The following is a 19,166-nucleotide window of genomic DNA, read 5'->3' as shown; positions in this document are numbered from 1 at the left end:
CTCCGAAAACATACATATAAAGATAATTTTAGGCGTTTGATGACTATTTACAGTTTTTTTTCCAGTTCAGCGCAGCGCATCTATCAAAGTATACTCATAGCAGCTACTCGCACATGGCCGTGTTTGACAAGTACACAATACAAATTATTTTTTATTTAAATTATTACTATCATGCTATCAGGGCAGCACTGATTTGGCAACATTTACAGTACAGTAAAACATTTGGGATAGGTGAATAAAAGTAGCCAATCCACCATTGTGTAAACAGTTTAGAACAAACGACAAGAAAACATAAAACAGGAATCAAACATTATGGTGACAAACATGCTCCACGGCTTTTTGTTCTTGGGAGAAGTAAAAATGAAAGAAGAGATGGCTTAAGGCTGCATCTCAATTTATCCAACAACGTGCTAAGCCTAGGGTTAAACAGAAATTGTGCATTGCGTTAATCGCACGCTAACAAAATTAGTGTCGTTAAAATTAATTTGCGTCAAGATGAATTTTCTTCATGAGCAAAATGACCTAAGAAAATAAGTCTTGTTTTTATACTCAATTTTATTTTTGAATTTGTCAAAAAATTTGCCAATGGGGTGAGAACATTTTTCTTGAATTTCTTGAAAGTGTTTAAGATAAAACTTATTTCAAGATTTTTTTTACCCTTTTGGCTGATATTTTTTTTTTTTGCTTGTTTTAAGCACAAATTTACATATTTACTTAATTTTGTCTAAAAACTAGATTTTTTTTCTTAGGTTATTTTGCTCACCAAGAAAATGCACCTTGATTTAAGAATTTTTAGATACTAGCCTCTTTCACACATTACCATGAATTTACCAGAATGAATTTACCAGTAAATACAAAAATGTGCTGTTCACACATGCAGTGTCGTTCCGTCTTTTTACCAGTAAGACATCATTCACACATCCGTTTTAAAATACCGGTAAACTCGGAGAGAAAGCGGAAGTTACCTGTGGCGCACGGCCGCGAGCTCCGTGTCGTATTTGTACACAATGGCGGGTTAAGACTTAATATCGTCGGTCCGTATTTTGTTGTTTTCACATCTGTGGCAAACGGTCGCGAAGTTGCTCGTGAGTGACCAAACAACATTGCGTTAGGCGGCGTCAAACGGAACCTGTGTTTGCACATTAGGCTTCACCGAGGGTGTGCTAAGGACGTCGGCAATTTGGCAAATATATGGTAAGCTGTTTTAAACAACTTTGAAGAAATGTGGATGTTTACTTCAGTTGTGCTCGACTTTTAAGCAGCATGGGTGTGGAAACGAATGTAAACAGTGCGGTGGTAAACGCGTCATCTGTTTAAAAACGTTCTGATTGGCCCGATCTGTCTGACGTCGTCCGTTCTAAGGCCGGTAATCCTATATTTTTGTTCACACATAGCGCTTACCGGTAAATTACTGGTAATCTTACAACCTGTCTTACTGGTAAATTGGGAGCACTGATTTACCGGAAAGGTTCTGTTCACACATGACATGTTAACTGCAATTTACCAGTAAATTACCAGTAAAGACTGAATGTGTGAATGGGACTACTGATAGATGTACTGAAAACAAGAAGTGTTTACACACATTTTCTGTTTTTGTGTTCAGACATAAAAGAAAAGTACAAATACAGTTTCTAAGGCGTTATTGAATCATTTTCAATCACATTGATATGCAGTTGCTACCTGATTTCTATTTTTTCCACTGCATTTGTTATGTGATTGCTTACTGGCCATTGATGGCCATGTTTATAGTCTGCTGTGATTTTTTTTTTTTTTTTAATTCTGAGCAGTGATGCAAAACCTGTGAATTCTTCCTCAAGGTGGCAATACATGATTTTAAACTTTTCAACTGGATAAATGGTGTAATTTATCAATTTGTGTAAATCATTTTGTCTTCTATACGCTTCTGTGCTATTGTCTGATTTAAAAACAAACAAACTAATACACCTCATTAAGATTTGTTAAAGTGGCCGAACTGTTATTTTGTCTTTACAGGTCTGTGTCTCTTTTGAACCTACCGGTGAGTTTGCGGCCTCATAAAGTGAAAGGTCTTCTGGGACAGGGGATGTCCACTGCCAGCCCTTTCATCTACTCTCCAATCACCATGCACAACAGAGGAGACGAGCGCTCGAAGAAGATCGGTAAGGCACTCCTGTTTTCGCTTCCTTACACTTTAACTTTAAGGATTTTCACACTGCACTTAACCTTGGGATATTGTCTTTTAAAAACACTTTAAAGGACATTTCACACTTGTGATTTTGAAAGACGATATAACCCAAAGGTTAACCTTGGGTTATGGATTTTCCTAGTGCACAGAAATCAGATGACAGTGATGTATGGAGTGAAAGGTTGCAGCATTAGGCAACAGATCATAAACCTTTTATGCTGTGTTGACTTTCAGCATCTGAAAGGAAGACAAAAAAAATCTCATACAGGGATGGCAAATGCATTAAACAAGAGACGCTTTTAATTCTGTGATGTATTTCTCAATTTAATATTCTTCTGGGAGAAGCAGGTGTTGAAACGGATGCCTCTCTAATTTCCGGTTTTATTGTAAATGTATATAGTTTATATAACTTATCGTTTTAACATCCCACGCTGTGTGTGTTAATGTCGAACTGTTTTGCTTTATTGCTTAAAAGATTACCAAACGTGCTATTGTAATTTCGCAGGTTCTGTTTGGATGTCTCTTTAACTGCTGGCAGTCAGTTGCTGTTGGATGGAGTTGAGGCGTTTTTATGCAATATCACATGGCACAGGCTTTATTTTTTATAGACTAATTATGGCAAATAACAGAATTTTGGCACATTGCAGCCATGAAATAAATACTATGTCACGTGAAACTGTGAATAATACTTGCTAGCGTGCCTAGTAGAACAGTTGTGTAGTTGTGGTGTTTAGTGATGGTTTTCGGATGGTAATAATGTAGTAAGCTGGTTTCCAATTTTATAAGCCAGGGGTCTTCAACGTTTTTTGGGTCGGGGACCCCTTAGATGAGATAGACATGGAGCAGGGACCCCCTAATACTAAATGTGTAAAACAGAGATACAAGTAAGCAGTAAGGTACGAGAGGCTGCCTTTTCGTATTAGGCACAACACAAAGTGGAGTAAAGTACAACTGATGAACAATCAGAATCAAGGACTGGAACTGTTTTATAAATAAAAACAAACCATATTGTCACACAGCCATACTAACATGCATAATTTTTTGTTAAAGTAGATTTTGTTTTTATATTAAAATAATATAATAATAATAAAATAATATTATTTTAAGGTATTTGCAGTGTAATAGATTTTCATTTAGGAAATCTAAATTTGATTTAGACAAGGGCTTTCAGTTTATAAAGAAGACTGATCATGGGGAATGGCACAAAGACTGTCTATTCTGGTGGGGATGGAGGTTGTGCTACTTTATAATTTTTAAGGTCTGTTGCCTTGCTCATGTAACATCATTGTCACGAGTTTAAGTAACGCAGGTTTATTTTCTGTATAGCTTTATATCAGACTCAGGAGAACAACATGCAACGAGTCAGAGCGCATCTCTTTGGGGAAACTTTTTGAGAGGAGTGACTATGAATCTTGCACCTAGCACCATCACGGCGCCCGTTTCATTCATTTTTAAATGCGAGAAATAGTTTTGTCACAGTTTAAAATGCAGACGCGGCGTGGTGTAATTTGCCTCTTGAATTAGTGCTTTAAATCTGAACCGCGTGAAACAGCTGTCCAAGTTCAGAAATATAGATGAGACAACATGTCGCACTGATTCTAAAATGACATTCTGAAAGAAAGACACACGTAAGATTTACCTGTTTTATGATGACTTTTCTGTCGCTACTGCTGCTTCCTGAGTGGACATTTATAATCTTTAGATATTTTATTTTGGTCCGCTGGCTAAACTGAACGCGCGCCTTCAAACCTATGCGGCCACGTGCACAACTTAAAGGAGACATATTACATTTTTGTACATATATTTTAAGTTTTTAACCAAAAAATAGCTTGTCATTTAACATCATTTGGCGGACCCCCTGCAGTTCCGTCACGGACCCCCTGGGGGCCGCGGACCCCCCGGTTGAAGGCCCATGTTATAAGCTGTTTGTATGGTATGTGATACTTATAATGAAGCAGTACTGGATATGTAAGACATGTAAAAGGTATTGTTTGACTTTCTTTTTCCTAAAGCAGGATATATACAGGTTTCTTTAAAAATTACCATGATTACCAAAGTATAGGGGAGAGCTGGCACAACCTAACGCTTTTTGGTTTTGGCTCAATCATTCAAAAAATATTTGAGTTTGATTTAATTATATTTTTGCAAGCAACACACAGATCTCTGCTACAAATGAACATTTGAAGTTTGTTTCTAGCACTTACCATTCTTGGACAATTACACCAAACGTGACAGAAGTGCAAACGTTAAAACTTACCCCATAGGTGGGGTAAATTGTAACAGGCAGGGGGTTAGTTGTAACACTTGCTAAAATATAAGTTTGCAGGCAAATATTTCAATACTATTTTGTTTATATACTTGAAGTGGATATTGTTTATATATCTGTCTATAATAGACAGGTATCCACACTGTATTTATTCATCCAGCCCTTTTCTAACAATAGTTCAATTATACATGGATACAAATGTCTAAATATGTGAGAAAAAGGAGCATAATTATGACAACATTTTTTTTTAGATGTGACCATACTACAGTTTCAAAATCAAATTCTGAGATAATGAGCATCAAAGTCTGATTTTAGCCATTCATTTCATTATGATTTTAATCTTTGAATCAATATTAAAGATATGAACAAAAATAAAATTGACACAAGATTTTTGATAAGACAGGCACATTTATTTTGTTGGCAGCCAGCAATCATTCACATGTAGCCTATTTAAAACAACGGCAAGAATTATGCTAACGTTAGCGGTTTTTATATTGTTAGTGCTGAGGGGTTAGTTGTAACACAGCGTTACAATTAACCCCGCTGGGTTAAATATTTTCAAGCCCACCAAAAAAAGTTGCTAAGAGCTGCAGACATATTTCAAAACAATGCTTTGTTTTAGTCAACAATATGACATAGCATTGGATTTGGTATCTTACACACCCAACTTAAAAACCGAAAAAAACATATGATGAAAAAATTTACTTACATGCCACCAAAACACTCGTTTATCAATAACTCTCTGGAAAAACATGATACATTTCCATTAATTTGCGGGAGATCGTCTTTTGGCAGCGTAAAAAAGTACTGGAAATACAAAACGCTCAACCTTGTGCAACAATGTAAACAGTCCGTGTTACAACTAACCCCGCGTTAGTTTTTGCTCCTTTCACCCCTAAACTGTAAATATGGATATCAAAGTACCATGGTATAGAAAAACATATACCATAGTAGTTTATGGTACTGTATGATTATCATATTCTTTCAAACATGATCACTGTCATGTCAGTAAAATGTTTGGTTGTAGTTTAATCTCCACTAGACCCAGACTAATAATAAGGGATCATATCTAAACTCTCACTGTTACTTGTAACTTTCAGTTCTTTTGTTGTGCGTTTTAAAATTTCAGGGACCGTGAGAATTTGGCAGGAATCTAGTGGTGATATGTTATGATTATCATATAACTCCAAATATGATCACTTTCATGTCAGTAAAATGTTTGGTCGTAGTTTAAGCTCCACTATATACGATCCCCAGCCCAGATAATTAGGGATCATATCTAAACTCTCACTCTTATTTGTAACTTTCAGTTCTATTGTTGTGTGTTTTTGGATCTTGGGGACCGTGAGAATTTGGCAGGAATCTAATGATGACAGATGGCTGTTCAGTGTGTGCTTGCCCCGACTTTTCAAACAAATCATGTTGTATAAGAGTCAGATGGCTGTTTCCAGCCTGTCTTATTTCTTTCTGCCAAAACCCACCAACGTCTGCTGTGAATTACTTTTTATTTTGTGTGATACTTGATGTGCTATCCCATGACCAATTCGAAACTCCCAATGGTTTAGATTTCGCTCTCGATTAGTCAACTGGTTCTGTCACAGGTTGTGGGTTAGTTTCAGGTGGGTGTGGAGAATCAACACAGGTGGGCACTTTTGCGAAGATCTGCGTCTTTCTGTTGTTTGGAGGGCGTTTAGCATTGCCTCAATTTCCGGGTGATTATACAAACATCTCGAGGGAAGGCATCACGTTTTCCTGAGTGGTGGAAAGAGAGAAATAATTCACATGAAAATTTGGTATTTTACATAATGAATTAGTTTCCAATCAGGGTCCCATGGATTAGGGTCACACCAAGTGCTTCTTCAGTAAAATGACACTTGGATGTTGCTTTGGCTTTGGGCTCGACAGATGGCATTGATATCTAATCCCTTTAAATAGTTTGGTGCGTATTTCTATTGTCTACACTTCGGTTAATGGGTTTGTTTATTTCCTTCACCCTAACTCCAGAATTTAGCTGCGTAATTGTAAAATCAAGTTCACACTTTAGGTTGTAAAAGACAGGATTTAATAGGAGGAAGAGGATTAAGCAATGTTGCAAAGCAAATTGGATCTTGCATTGCTTACCAGCGCTATATTTGATCTAAACACTGCTTTGCAAATCTGCATGATTACAATCTAAGTGTGGTAACAAATAACACATTTAGATCCTTTCAGGACTCATAGATGTTTGTGGGACATGATCTGGAACTTCATGCCAGATTATCACCAAAATCCTTCACCTCAATGACATGATGGGATCAGGATGTCATTGTGATGTACAGTTTTCATATACTCCCCTTCCTCAAAAACAAATCATTGGGTCTGAAAGAGTTAAACTTAGCATTCAGGGAATCCTCCCATGTCCCCGTAGTGGTGCAGCTTAACATTTCTTGTATTATTACTCCACTTTCTTAAAAAAAACCACGTCATCCAAAATGTTGACGTCTTTCTTTGTTCAGTCGAGAAGAAATAATTAAGTTTTTTAAGAAAAACGTTCCAGGATATTCTCAATTTAATAGACTTCATTGGACCTCAACAGTTTACAGTTTCAATGCAGTTTAAAAACGCTATTTCAACGCAGTTTAAAAGGGCTCTAAACAATCCCAAATGAGGCATAAAGCAGCCCTTCCAGAAAAACACAGATTATTTTTGTGATTGTTGCAGGCAAAAATCCTTGATCTTGTGGCACGTTTTCTTATAAAAATGCGATGGAATATTTATGCAATTTTATGTGATGAAATTGCGGGAACTTGCAAAAACTGTTTGCAGCTTTTCATTGATGTTCACGTTGCGTAATTACGTCACTTCCTAACATTCCCATGACAACAGGGGACATGGCTGCTAGAGATGCTCCGATCAGCATTTTTGGGGCCGATCACCGATTACCGATCACCAAGATCATGATATGCCGATCGCTGATCAGTGCCGATCACAGAATGGCAGTGGAATGGGAATCTTTTATCTATAATCTAGCAGAGTTTGCACCATTTGTAGAAATGAAACTAACTATAAATTAGGTATATTATTGTTTTAATAGAGAAACAAAAATAAATAAGCAAAAAAAAATTCTTCTTGCAAAGAGAAATGTAATATGCCTTTAAAAAGGTTTATGTCTGTTAAAAGAAATTAAAATAAAACACTTTACAGTCTTTACTGTATGAATTAAATATTCACGCATTCGTATGAAGTACAACAGTTCTTCACTGATGAGCAGAGAGTAATTTTATTGAGAGATGAATTAGGATACTGTAGCTTCAAGACGTGGGAGAGATCGTTCTCTTCACGTGCACTGATGACCGGCTGCTGTGTATGCGTGCGGCAGGTGTCCGCAAACCAGAGCAGCTGTGAGGAAAATGGAAGTTTAAACCTTCAAAACTTTAAAACGAATGCAAGTTATAAACTTTCGGCATGAGGATGCAATTGTCCGCGATAGATATGTGTATATACGCTGTTTGATAGGGATGTGAAGACGCATCGCGCTGAGGACCGGAGCGCGTCCTCATAGAAAATACGCATATCTCTGTAAAGGCAGAGAGAGAAATCCAAATATGCACGTCATACATGAGCAACGGGTTACAAAATGCTCGCACTTTGTAAAATGCTCTCTAATTGCAGCCGCATTAGGAACGCTAAACAGAAAGATCGGCTCATGAGATCGGCAAATTTAGCGAGTGCCGATCGCGTCATTTAATGCCGTTATCGGCCGATTACGATCGGCGGCCGATCGATCGGAGCATCCCTAATGGCTGCGCATGTGTGATGTAAATGCAACATTTTTCAACTCTATGCTAAAATATATATGACACTTTACTACGAAAATGCAAGGATTATGAAATCATGTGAGCCCTGCATATTTTGCGGGCAGAAATCTGCAATTTATGCGGCGAAAGTGCACTGTATTAAAAAAATGTAGCCCCCGCATTAATATGCAGACTTTGGCTGATTATGCATTTAATCATGCGATCGCATAATCACATTTTTCTGGAGGGAGTGATAAAGGTCTTATCTAGCAAAGCAATTGTCATTTTCGGCAAGAAAAATAAAAAATCTATTTTTAAACCACAATTTCTCGATGGCACTAGCTGTGTGATGTGCCATTGCAACCTCACGTATAGCGTAATGACGTCGAAAGGTCACACATGAGGTATGCGAAACTACCTCCCCAGTGTTTACAAGTGTGGAGAAAGAGAACCGTTCTGACATTGTTGTATGTGGAATGATACTAATTAATGTCTTTGTGTCAGTTTCTTGTTTAAAGTGTGCGTTTCACATATGTAAAGTGTGACCTTTCATCATTACGCATTACGTGAAGTCGCGCTGGCGTGTCACACGGCTGGTGCAAGACGAGAAGTTGTGGTTTAAAAAGTGCATAGAGCCCTTTGAAGTTGCATTGAAATATCAATTTATATTATGTTCCGGGTCAATTTGACCCGTTATGATTTTTAAGCTGTCGGATAAACCAGTTAACCTGTGATTTTATTCTTGAAATTTTCTGACTTTTTCACATTTATGACCATGAACATGCATGCAAAGTTTAGACATGCTGATATTTTTTGAAGTGTACCAAAATAATTTTGTAACGATTTTGAGGTTCGCGGGTCAATTTGACCCGCATTTTGTTTTGCTCCAAAGCAACTGCATAGACCTAAATTAAATATTTATTTTTAGTGTTTGTTGTTATATTGGTGTTTTACTATCCTGAAATGGGGGTAAAAATGCTTCTCCTCACTATTTTGAGTACTGAAAAAGACTTTTACAGACACAGATGGTAAAAGTGAGCTATAATTTCTGTTTACAATGTATATGAAATACTACTTAAGTTTCAGTTTTCTTCCAGAAATTTTGTCACTTTTTCTCATTTAGGGCCATGAACATGCATGCAAAGTTAGGATACACTGATGTGTTTTGAAGTGTTTTTTTAGCACAAATAATGATTTTTGGTACGATTTTGATGTTCGCGGGTCAATTTGACCCATATTTGTTTGTTCCAAGGCAACTGTATAGACACAAATTAAATACATTTATTGCGTATATGTTGGTGTTTTACTACTCTGGAAAGGGAAAAGTGAGCTTTTCCTCATTATTTTCAGTACTGATAAAGACTTCCTCAGACACAGAAAAGTAAATGTGAACTATCATTTCTATTTTCAATGTATTTGAAATACTATGTAAAGCAGATGAATTCTTACCCACAGTAAATCCAGAGGTGAATACAGGTGATGCCAGCTGTGCCTCACAAAACATGACACCAAAATAAGCACCATTTGTGTAAAATGCAAAAAATCAGAAAGCACATGCTTGATGTGTGCACATCATGTAAACAGTGATTTCTTGAATTTGTACAATGAGCCTCAAGAACAAAAGATGAGCCTGTTTAGAAAAATAAAAACTTAATTTCATTTCACAGCAATATTAAATAGTTCATTTAGGATGTCTTAAACATAGGTATGTTAAAAAAACATTTTGAATTAAAATTTAAAATGTTAAATGTTGCAACAGTTTTTGTGCAACATTTGTTAAAACAAACATGTTAAAAATTGTGGTTAAATGCATTTTTTTAAATCTTACTTTTTAATTTTAAGTGTGTATAATGTGTGACAAAGACTGATACTAAAATGGTTCTGTTCATACCTAATCCCTTCTTGTTTTTCATAATGTGATATTTAAGGAATTGCATTGAATCCAATGCGGGTCAATTTGACCCGCTCCATCAAAATCGTCACAAAAATCGAACACAATACAAGGGTTAAACTGTTAACTGTTGGGGATCAATAGTCTATTAAAATTAGAAAAATACATCAAAATTTTCCTTAAAAAAAAACGTAATTTCTTCTCGACTGAACAAAGAAAGAATTAACATTTTGGATTACATGGTAGTGAGTAAATAATTGGGATTTTTTTAAAGAAAGTGCAATAATCCTTTTACTTAGTTCTTGCTAAACAGCTCCCACGCACGTTACTCTCAAACACTGCTCATTTACGAACCAGGTTTTGTAATTCTCCTCTGTGTTGCATTGCTACAGCTCGCCTTATAACTTCCCAGAATTCCAGGAGGGGATGTGTCAGTCTCAGGGTAAACTGAGCACCAAAGGCAAACATCTGTCACAGACTTTCTCTTGACAGAAAAATCTTTTGGCCAATGAAAAATGTCACTTGTTTGCAGTTTGCCGTCAAGGCTCCGTCTCTTTCAATATTTTATGCTGTGCTGACACGCTGCCACCCTTCATGCTTCTAAATTTGGCCAGGTAGAGGCGGCTGCAGGAATGAACACCAGGTGAACACAACCACAATCTGATTTGTGAAGGAAAATGACTGCACTGATTTTGGATGGTTGGTGTGTGTTTGTGCAGAATCATTGTACTGTATATGAAATATTAGATGGCTTTGTGAGTATTATTCTCTGTGTGCACATGTGCGAGTATGTGTGTGTGTACCTGTGCAAGTGTTTCGGTGCGAGTGTGTATCTTTGTGAGTGTGTGTGCCTGTATGTATGTGTATGTGTGTGTGTGCGCCTGTGCAAGTGTGTGTGTGTGCCTCTTTGTGCACGCCTGTGCAAGTCTTTGTTTGCATCCGTGCAAGTGCATGCAACAGTGGAAGTGTGTGTGTGTGTGTGCTTTTATGACCTCTGTGGGGTTGTGAACACTCGTGTGTGCGTGTCTGCGTTTGTGCATGAGTGTGCATCTGTGCTAGTGTGTGTGTGCACGCCTCTGCAGGTGTCTGTATGCTCATCTACTGTGTTTGGGCCTGTGCAATTACCTGTCTTTGTGCACGTCTGTGTAAGTGCATGCACGTGAGCCTGTGCGGGTTGTGTGTGCACCCTGTGTGAATCCTTGGGTGTGTGCGCTTTTGTGCGTGTCTGAATGTCAGTGTAAGAGTGTGTGCTTGCGCCTGTGTGTGCTTGCCTGTGCGCATGCACATTTATGTGTTTGTTTGCATTTGTTTGTCTTCATTGCTTTGCTCATGCAGTCTTGCCAAAAAGTAATGAGTCACACGCCAGATGTCTCTGGAGAGGAGACCTTTATCAAAATGAACAGCTTCCACACAGACACACACACACACACACACACACACACACACACACACACACACACACACACACACACACAGACAGGGGTTTGGGCTTATGTTTGTACTTTTGTTGTGGTATAATTATTCATGCATTTACTGACTCAAGGAGATACACTTTCATAATTGCATTTGACTGGGACTGATGAGGCTCATACAGACAAGAGACCTTTGAAGTTATACTAGTGAGGATCTCTCATAGACAGGGAGAGATGATGATGTTTACCACACCAAAACCCTCACACAAACCCTTTGACGTTATTAGATTTATAGCAAAACATTATTTGACAGATTTATGAGAACTTTAAATCTCCCCACAAGTCAGTTTTAGACATATTGTGAGAAAATATTTGAAAACATGGCCCATAAACAGACACATACATACATTTATGAGGTAGGAAATATTCTTCAAAGCATATGTCCAGTTATTTTGAAGAGTTATTTCCTTCTTGTCACACACATCACAGGTGCATTATGGGATTGGCCCTATGTCCGCTCCTCTAGTGTGACTTTTCTGTGTTTTTATCTAATTTAACAGGAATGTTTGTCCTAACCTTGCCAGGCATGGTCAAATAAAGTTGCCATTGTGGCCAAGCACTAGGTTTGACAGATAATGTCATATTCCAATTGTTTTCCATTTTAGTAGGCGTTGTTTTTTAAATTAATTTACAAAACCCTGCAGTCCATTCAAAGTTGGTTATTGATGACATCTTCTGACCCTATGTATGTTTTATTTTTTGAATCTTGGAAACTAAAGACACAAAATGGGTTTCTTTGCAACAAAAACCCCATTCACGTAGCACCTTGATCCCAAAAAATTTCCTTAAAATTGTCTGAGAGCCTTTTTTGTGAACACACATATGGCCAAAATTTTTATCATGATATACTTCTTATTTTCGGTCAATATGGTATAAATCCGATAACAGTTTGCATATTAAAAAAGCCTGAGAAAAAACTGCCAAGAATGCCAACAAAAAATGTCAGTACCAAAAACAAACCTCTGATAAAAGACGCCACACGCTTTGGGAGGAAGAAGCGCCTTGACCCGCATTTAACACACATTTTTAGACGTGCCATGTAAACGGCCACGGGAGGCCGTAATGTATATCGGAAATGTGTTTAGAAACCATATCACCGATATTGAAAAAAATATATATATATCAATAAATATATATTGATATTTAATTATTGTCCAGCCCTAACTCTCGTGAAGGGTACCTAGAAACATTGCCGTAACATTTACGAAACGCTTCATGTGTGAACAAAAGACAGAAACAATGCCGTAAAGGGCATGCCGTTGTGAGGAAGCACGTGTCATCGCAACAAGAAGTTATTGGTCAGCTCTTTGACACGAAGGGTTTCAATGCAGATTATCATTCGCAACGAAATGTCTTCAAACTGAACTGAACTGAGATCAGGGAGGTTGTCACTATCCATGCCCTCCCTGAACAGCGTGTCACATGCTCTTTTATGTTCTTATCATAAACAAAACTGCACACGCGTGGTTTCTGAAGAGAGAAATCACGGATAAGCAGCAAGCTTCAGACACTGCGGAAAAAACTAACAAGTGCTGAATTTTAACTTTTTCCCTGCCAGCGTTAAAAAAAAAAAAAAGAGTAACCCGCCATCATTTTTTTGTGATTTCACAAAAGTTTCACAAAATACCTTCCAGAACATGTTCTTCTATAAATAAATAAACATACGATATATCAAATGAAAGAACAGAACCTCTGCTTTAAAAAAAAAAACGGAATAAAAAATTGATGCTATCTTCATTTGTTTTCTCTTTATTACCTCTCAAATATGGGTAGGTTTCTTCAAAAAGAAACAATTTTGAGCAAAAAGCTGAAATAATTGGATTTCTATGTGTCTGAATATGTTGATGCTTCAGGTTTTTATAAGTTGGGTAAGAGCGCCCTCTAGTGGATATTAGCGGAATTATAGAGTAGCGTAAAAACTTGCCAGGGAAGCATTATTGGCAGGGAAGCGTTTTCTCTTAATTGACGAGATAACTTGTCAATGGCCGGATAAATGCGTCATTAGGGCTGTCAAAATGGCTGAAAAAATACATTTGAATTTTGTACTTGAAAAATAATAATATTCGAATTATAAAGACCTACTTTATCTTTGAGAAAAATACTCATAAGCTCACAAGACAACAACAGCTGAATAATATAAACAAATCAAGCACCGCATATTTTTTTTTGAAATTTATTGAAATTAAATTCCAGTATTTATACAAATGTAAAAAATGAATGCAATACAGAAGGCATTTCATATTAATGGTATTTCGATAACATATTAGTAGATAAATTAACGTGTATTAAAGGAGTAGTCCACTTTATAGATGGGGCCCATTGACTTTTTCCTACTATAAAAAGTCAATGGACCCCATCTTTAAAGTGGACTACTCCTTTAATAAAGCATGAAAACGAATGAATTATTATTTAGGCTAAATTAACTCTTTCACCGCCAGCGTTTTTAAAAAAGTTGCCAGTCAGCGCCAGCGTTTTTCATGATTTTTACCAAAGTTTAATGCCTTCCAGAAAATGTTCTTCTTTAAATATATAAACATACAATATACCAAATGAAAGAACAGACCCTCTGCTTTCAAAAAAAAAAAAAAACGTTTCATCCTACCTTCAGTAGTTCTTTTGTAATCAGCTTTTGAATATGGGTAGGTTTCTGCAAAAACACCACATTTTGAGCAAAAAGCAAAGATAATTCCATTTTTGTGACAGACTTTTCATAGAGATCCCATTCAGAGCGATCTTTAAAACAGACATGGATATGCAGCAGCTTGCCATAGGGCAATACTTCCGGGTTTAAAAAGTTGCGGAAGGGCGCCACCTAGTGGATAATAGCGGTATTGCGGAAAGATGGAAAAACTCGTCATTAGCGGGGAAGCGTTTTCTCTTGATTGACGAGATATCTCTTCAATGGCGGGGAAAGAGTTAAGCTTGAGAGATAATTTTTAGTCGCTTAGATTTTCTCATCATTTCATAAAAAGCTTAAATACTATCCACAACAACTTTAATTATATCCTGTGTTTCTTGGTCGAAAATATGTAGAAATATATATGAGTAAAAAAGTACAGAACGAAAACGTTTAGCTTACGCGGAGCGAACGAAAAGCCGTTATTAAAGCAGACTCTCCGTAATAACGTAGAAGATTTGCTGAAAAAGTCTAGTCGGCAGATGATCATCAATGTTTATAATGTTTCACGCAGATATCGTGGTAAAAAAAACTTTCATATCTAAATGCCCTGGACATGTGAAAGTCAAGAGTTCAGTCAATTATCACAATAATTGCAATTCTCTCATCCGCCGTGGTGCGGAGTCTTTAGATACACAAAGATAAAACCTATATGGTTATTATTTATAGCGGTTTTAATGTTGGTAAACAATCAGCTGTTTTATTGGGCTTTGTATTTGTGTTGATCAGTTAAGGAAAATGCACAGTTTTACGTTTGAATATGCATTTATTTTTTAAATCTGACAAATATTCGAATTTTAATTTGACCGCCTTATACGTCATGTTTCTATACGGCATGTTTGAAAATGTATGCATAGATTCCTGTAAATTGTTGGCAATGTGAATGAACCAAAATCAAACGATCCCCTGACAAATCCCAGATGCATTTTCCATAAACTAATGGTGCCATTACAGACACAGAGCGGGTTTAGTATTTCGCATAAACACTAAAGCAGTTAGACAGTAAATGGTTTCTTCCTGTTGTTTTATTTGACAGGATCTGTCTTTGGCCATTACACAATAGAAGTTGCTTACCACTGAAATAAAAACTACTAATACGAACTACTTTATTATATTCCTAAGTATTCTTGTCTTAGGACCTCTAATGTTACGATTGAAAATGGGTTTGGAGCATAAAGTCATTGGACGGCCCAACACAAATAGAAATGAACCAATTGTCTCTGTGATGCTCTCCTATCTCCGCCCCTCCAACACTAACTGTAATGCTGGACTGGAAAGGACTGTGAGTGAATTTTCAGCGCTGCCGGGCATTTAACTCAGTCTCTTTCTCTCTCAATCAGATATTTGCATCAACAGCCGCGTCCGCCCGCTCATCCAGCATCACGACCTCAAAACTAAGGGAATATTTTACATTCTGTGTTGCGCCTCCCCTTTCATGTCAGATTCTATAAATGCAATGAATGTTTGCTGTGATATAAAGAGGGTTATGTAACAGGAGATGGGTTTCCCTGTAATTGCCTGGGCGGTAAATGCTGCCAAAGTCCTGCCTGATTCTGTTTGTGTCTCGAATCAGCGAGAAAGATGTTTTTCTTAAATCCTCACGATTGCAGGGAGAGTTAAAACATCAAAGAGGGAGGAGAGATTAGATCTCTTGACATGTAGTCTATTTGTTTGCTTTCCGCAGTGTGTGTGGTTAGCCATGAATTGTGTTTATTTTGATCTTTTCCGGAATGCTGTTTTTGAGGAATGCAGCCAGGGGTTCCCAAACTTTTTGTAAAAAAAGATCTTTAAATGGAAAGATGGATTAGACACACAAACACACACTGAAAAAAATTATTCATTCAATTTACTCAATTTTTTAAGGTAAGTGGTTACCATCAATTTATTTAAGCTACCTTTAAGCAAAAACGATTAGTAAAGTAAAATAAAAATAAAAACTTTTCTTTAAATGTAGCTTAAATAAATTGATTGCAACCACCTTACTTAAAAAAATTTAGTAAATTAAATGAATATTTTTTTTCAGTGCACATATGTTCTGTTTTAGAAGAGATTAGTTCTTATTTTGGTCATTTAGTGATTTTAATATAAGTATAATTGATTTACCAAAATACCCTTTGGAATGTCATATCAAAATATTTTTCATTAATTAGATTTAACTGATTTGCGTAATTAACCGCAACAGCTAAATGCACTGAAAAAAATATTTCATTCAATTTACTCAATTTTTTAAGGTAAGCGGTTGCAATCAATTTATTTAAGCTACATTTAAACAAAAGTTTTTTGTTTTGTTTTGTATTTCTATTTTTATTTTTATTAAATGTAGCTTAAATAAATTGATTGCAACCACTTACGTTAAAAAAATTTAGTAAATTGAATGAATACATTTTTTCAGTGTGTCTTTGCGTGACTCTCCAGCATTGGATCAAAAAGGGACAAACTCAGTCCTTAGGTTAACCTGTAAACTGGCACTGTCCCATAAGCGGGACACCTTAGTTTACTTTAGTATTTTGCATGTAAATTTTAATCTATTGCAACAAACTATACATTGTTGAAAAGGTCTAAGAATATAGTTTTTTTAAATTTAAAAACATTTTAGTAGTAGTAATAATTCAGTGACCGTAATTTATTAATTTGTGACAAGAGTATGCGGCAAACCTTACAGTAAACAACACAATTTTTTTGATAATTGTATGCATAAAATAATACTATATGGTATAATTTTTTATCTATAACACTAAATTTAAACTGCTATAACAAATTATTAAATTATTTTTATTTAATATTTTCACTTCCAGACAATTCCGTAAAAAAAACTTTAGCGTCTTCTTTAAAACCTTAATCTCTAATTCCTAAACCTAAATTCTCTAAGACCTAAATTAGGCTTCTAGACCAAATAATGCCACAGTTATATTAATTTGAAGGTGTACATCACCTTTTCACCCCCCACTAAAAAGGCTGTGCCAGTTACATTATCCCAAAAATGAGTGAGTGAGTGAACATGAACGTGATTTTACGAGTGAATTTATGAGCATAAATGACATAAAAACTAGCGTTTTTATTTCACAAGCATTCATTTATGACTGTTCATGTAAAGCTTTGTTGTTGTTGGGACAAAATTTGATGGTTCAGTCTATGTGACTATGAGTTCGTCTCAAAGACTGTAAAAAAAGATGGACGACGCCTGTTCGCTCTCTTCCATTTGTGAAAAGTGAAGCCGCCAGTGTCCCGATATGGCGCTGACATCTTGGGTCTTGAGTCTGCACAATAGCGATTTCGGGACCAGTCATGTGCAGTAGTGAGCAGGAAGGGAAGCCGCGATGTCAAAACCCCACCCTGGCTCTCGAAGAATGCGCATATAACGCGGTATCACAGCTGTCAATCATGACGTGACACCACCGTTTTTATATCATTAAATAACTAACTAAACACAAACCTATTTTAAAAACAAACATTTGAATTTACATCAGCGTGATAAAAACTACAATAAATGACAGAAACCAGTTTCGGAAAAAAGATAAATGAAGTGTAATAAATTTTTTTAGTTGGTCTCAAGTCCCATTGAATAACATGGGGAGGCGGGGTTTATGACCAATACTAGGACCAGTCACTGGGGGGCGATCGAGACGTTTTGGCTTCACTTTTCAGGGCTTGTGCGGCACGTTTGGTTCGTCTGTCTTATGCGGTAATGGCGTCAAGTGCGAGTGATTTCAATGTTAAGTCAACGTAAAGACTGGAGGTCTCGCGGCACGATTGAGGCGTTTTTTGAATGACGCGAATTGACGAGCGAATGACTCAAAAACTGAAATCGTGCTGCGTTAACCAATCATGAGCTTGCTCTAGTAGTGACATGATTACAGGAAGCGAGCAGAGTCCCAGAAGCCCCTCCCATGATGCGAATTTCCACGTGAATGTCTCAAATGACTAGAATTTTATGCACGGCTTTCATGCGCGAATGAAGCAGTAAACTCAAAATCTTCAAGTGTCCAACTATGTGCGAATAGTGCGTTTTTGCCGCCTATACCGCGTTGGTGTGTGTCTAGCATTAGCCAAGCTGCATAAATTGCATATCAGCCATTTATAACACAACTCATCTGTGCATTAAGTTGATTAATTAAAACAAGGCAAGCATACTCAAAGTCCTTTCGCGTCACTCCGCCATCGTATTTGCTCTTCACGCTGCTGTAGTCTTCTTTCTTCAGTCGCTGTGATGAAATGGCAGTCCAGCGCACAATTTTCAAAACACCCACAAGTTGCGCCATATATAGATCAATCCAATTTTTAAAAAAACGATACCCAATAATGGGAAAATGCGTAAATATCGCTGAAAAAAAAACCCTGTAAACATCGGTTAATTATCGGTTAAGTATCGGTTGATCTCTACTCTTTAGGTACAACGATGTACTTTTTAAACGGGTACAGCCCCAGTGACAGATAGAGTTCATATTTTGACCATTTTGTTCCAGTGTAGTCAAGATTGCAGTGTCTGCTCCCTGTATCATTTTGCTGTGAATAAGTTTCAAATCACAGAGCCTGTAATCTCTTAAAAGTTTAATTATTGCTAGATTCATACAGATAGTTTTTCAAAGTAGACTCACCGGGCGCTTGCCAATAACAATAATGATATCGTAAAAAAGTTCTTCAACTTTCCTAAAGGCATAAAATTGATGCTCTCTTGTGGTGGATTATATTAAATTGCATTTTTAACAACCAGACGATAGCTGTTTATTTAGGGCTCATTAGGTAAAACCGCATATGGCTGCAGGCTGTTGTGGTATATAAATAAAATATTCAGTATATTCTAGCAGGAAAGTTTGCATATCTGTAGTTTAATCTCAGCCCAATGCACAGAGCCAGAACTCAATTTATAAATGAATAACTTGTTGTCGTCCCTGTGCACGAAGAGCAACCTTCTGCTTTCAA

At 36.8% G+C, this 19,166-nt stretch overlaps 1 protein-coding gene across 2 annotated transcripts in view; it reads left to right on the top strand.

The window, feature by feature from the left end:
• trappc9 (trafficking protein particle complex subunit 9) overlaps nucleotides 1–19,166 on the top strand; it is a 278,660-nt gene that overhangs the window by 42,061 nt on the left and 217,433 nt on the right. For both annotated transcript variants that reach the window (XM_073812647.1, XM_073812646.1), the window contains one exon: nucleotides 1,993–2,138. In XM_073812647.1, the coding sequence (XP_073668748.1) occupies nucleotides 1,993–2,138 (146 nt within the window). The remainder of the gene's footprint in view (nucleotides 1–1,992; nucleotides 2,139–19,166) is intronic.

The sequence above is a fragment of the Paramisgurnus dabryanus genome, chromosome 19 (assembly GCF_030506205.2).
Source record: "Paramisgurnus dabryanus chromosome 19, PD_genome_1.1, whole genome shotgun sequence".
Classification (NCBI taxonomy): domain Eukaryota; kingdom Metazoa; phylum Chordata; class Actinopteri; order Cypriniformes; family Cobitidae; genus Paramisgurnus; species Paramisgurnus dabryanus.
This window is presented reverse-complemented; position numbering and strand designations above follow the sequence as displayed.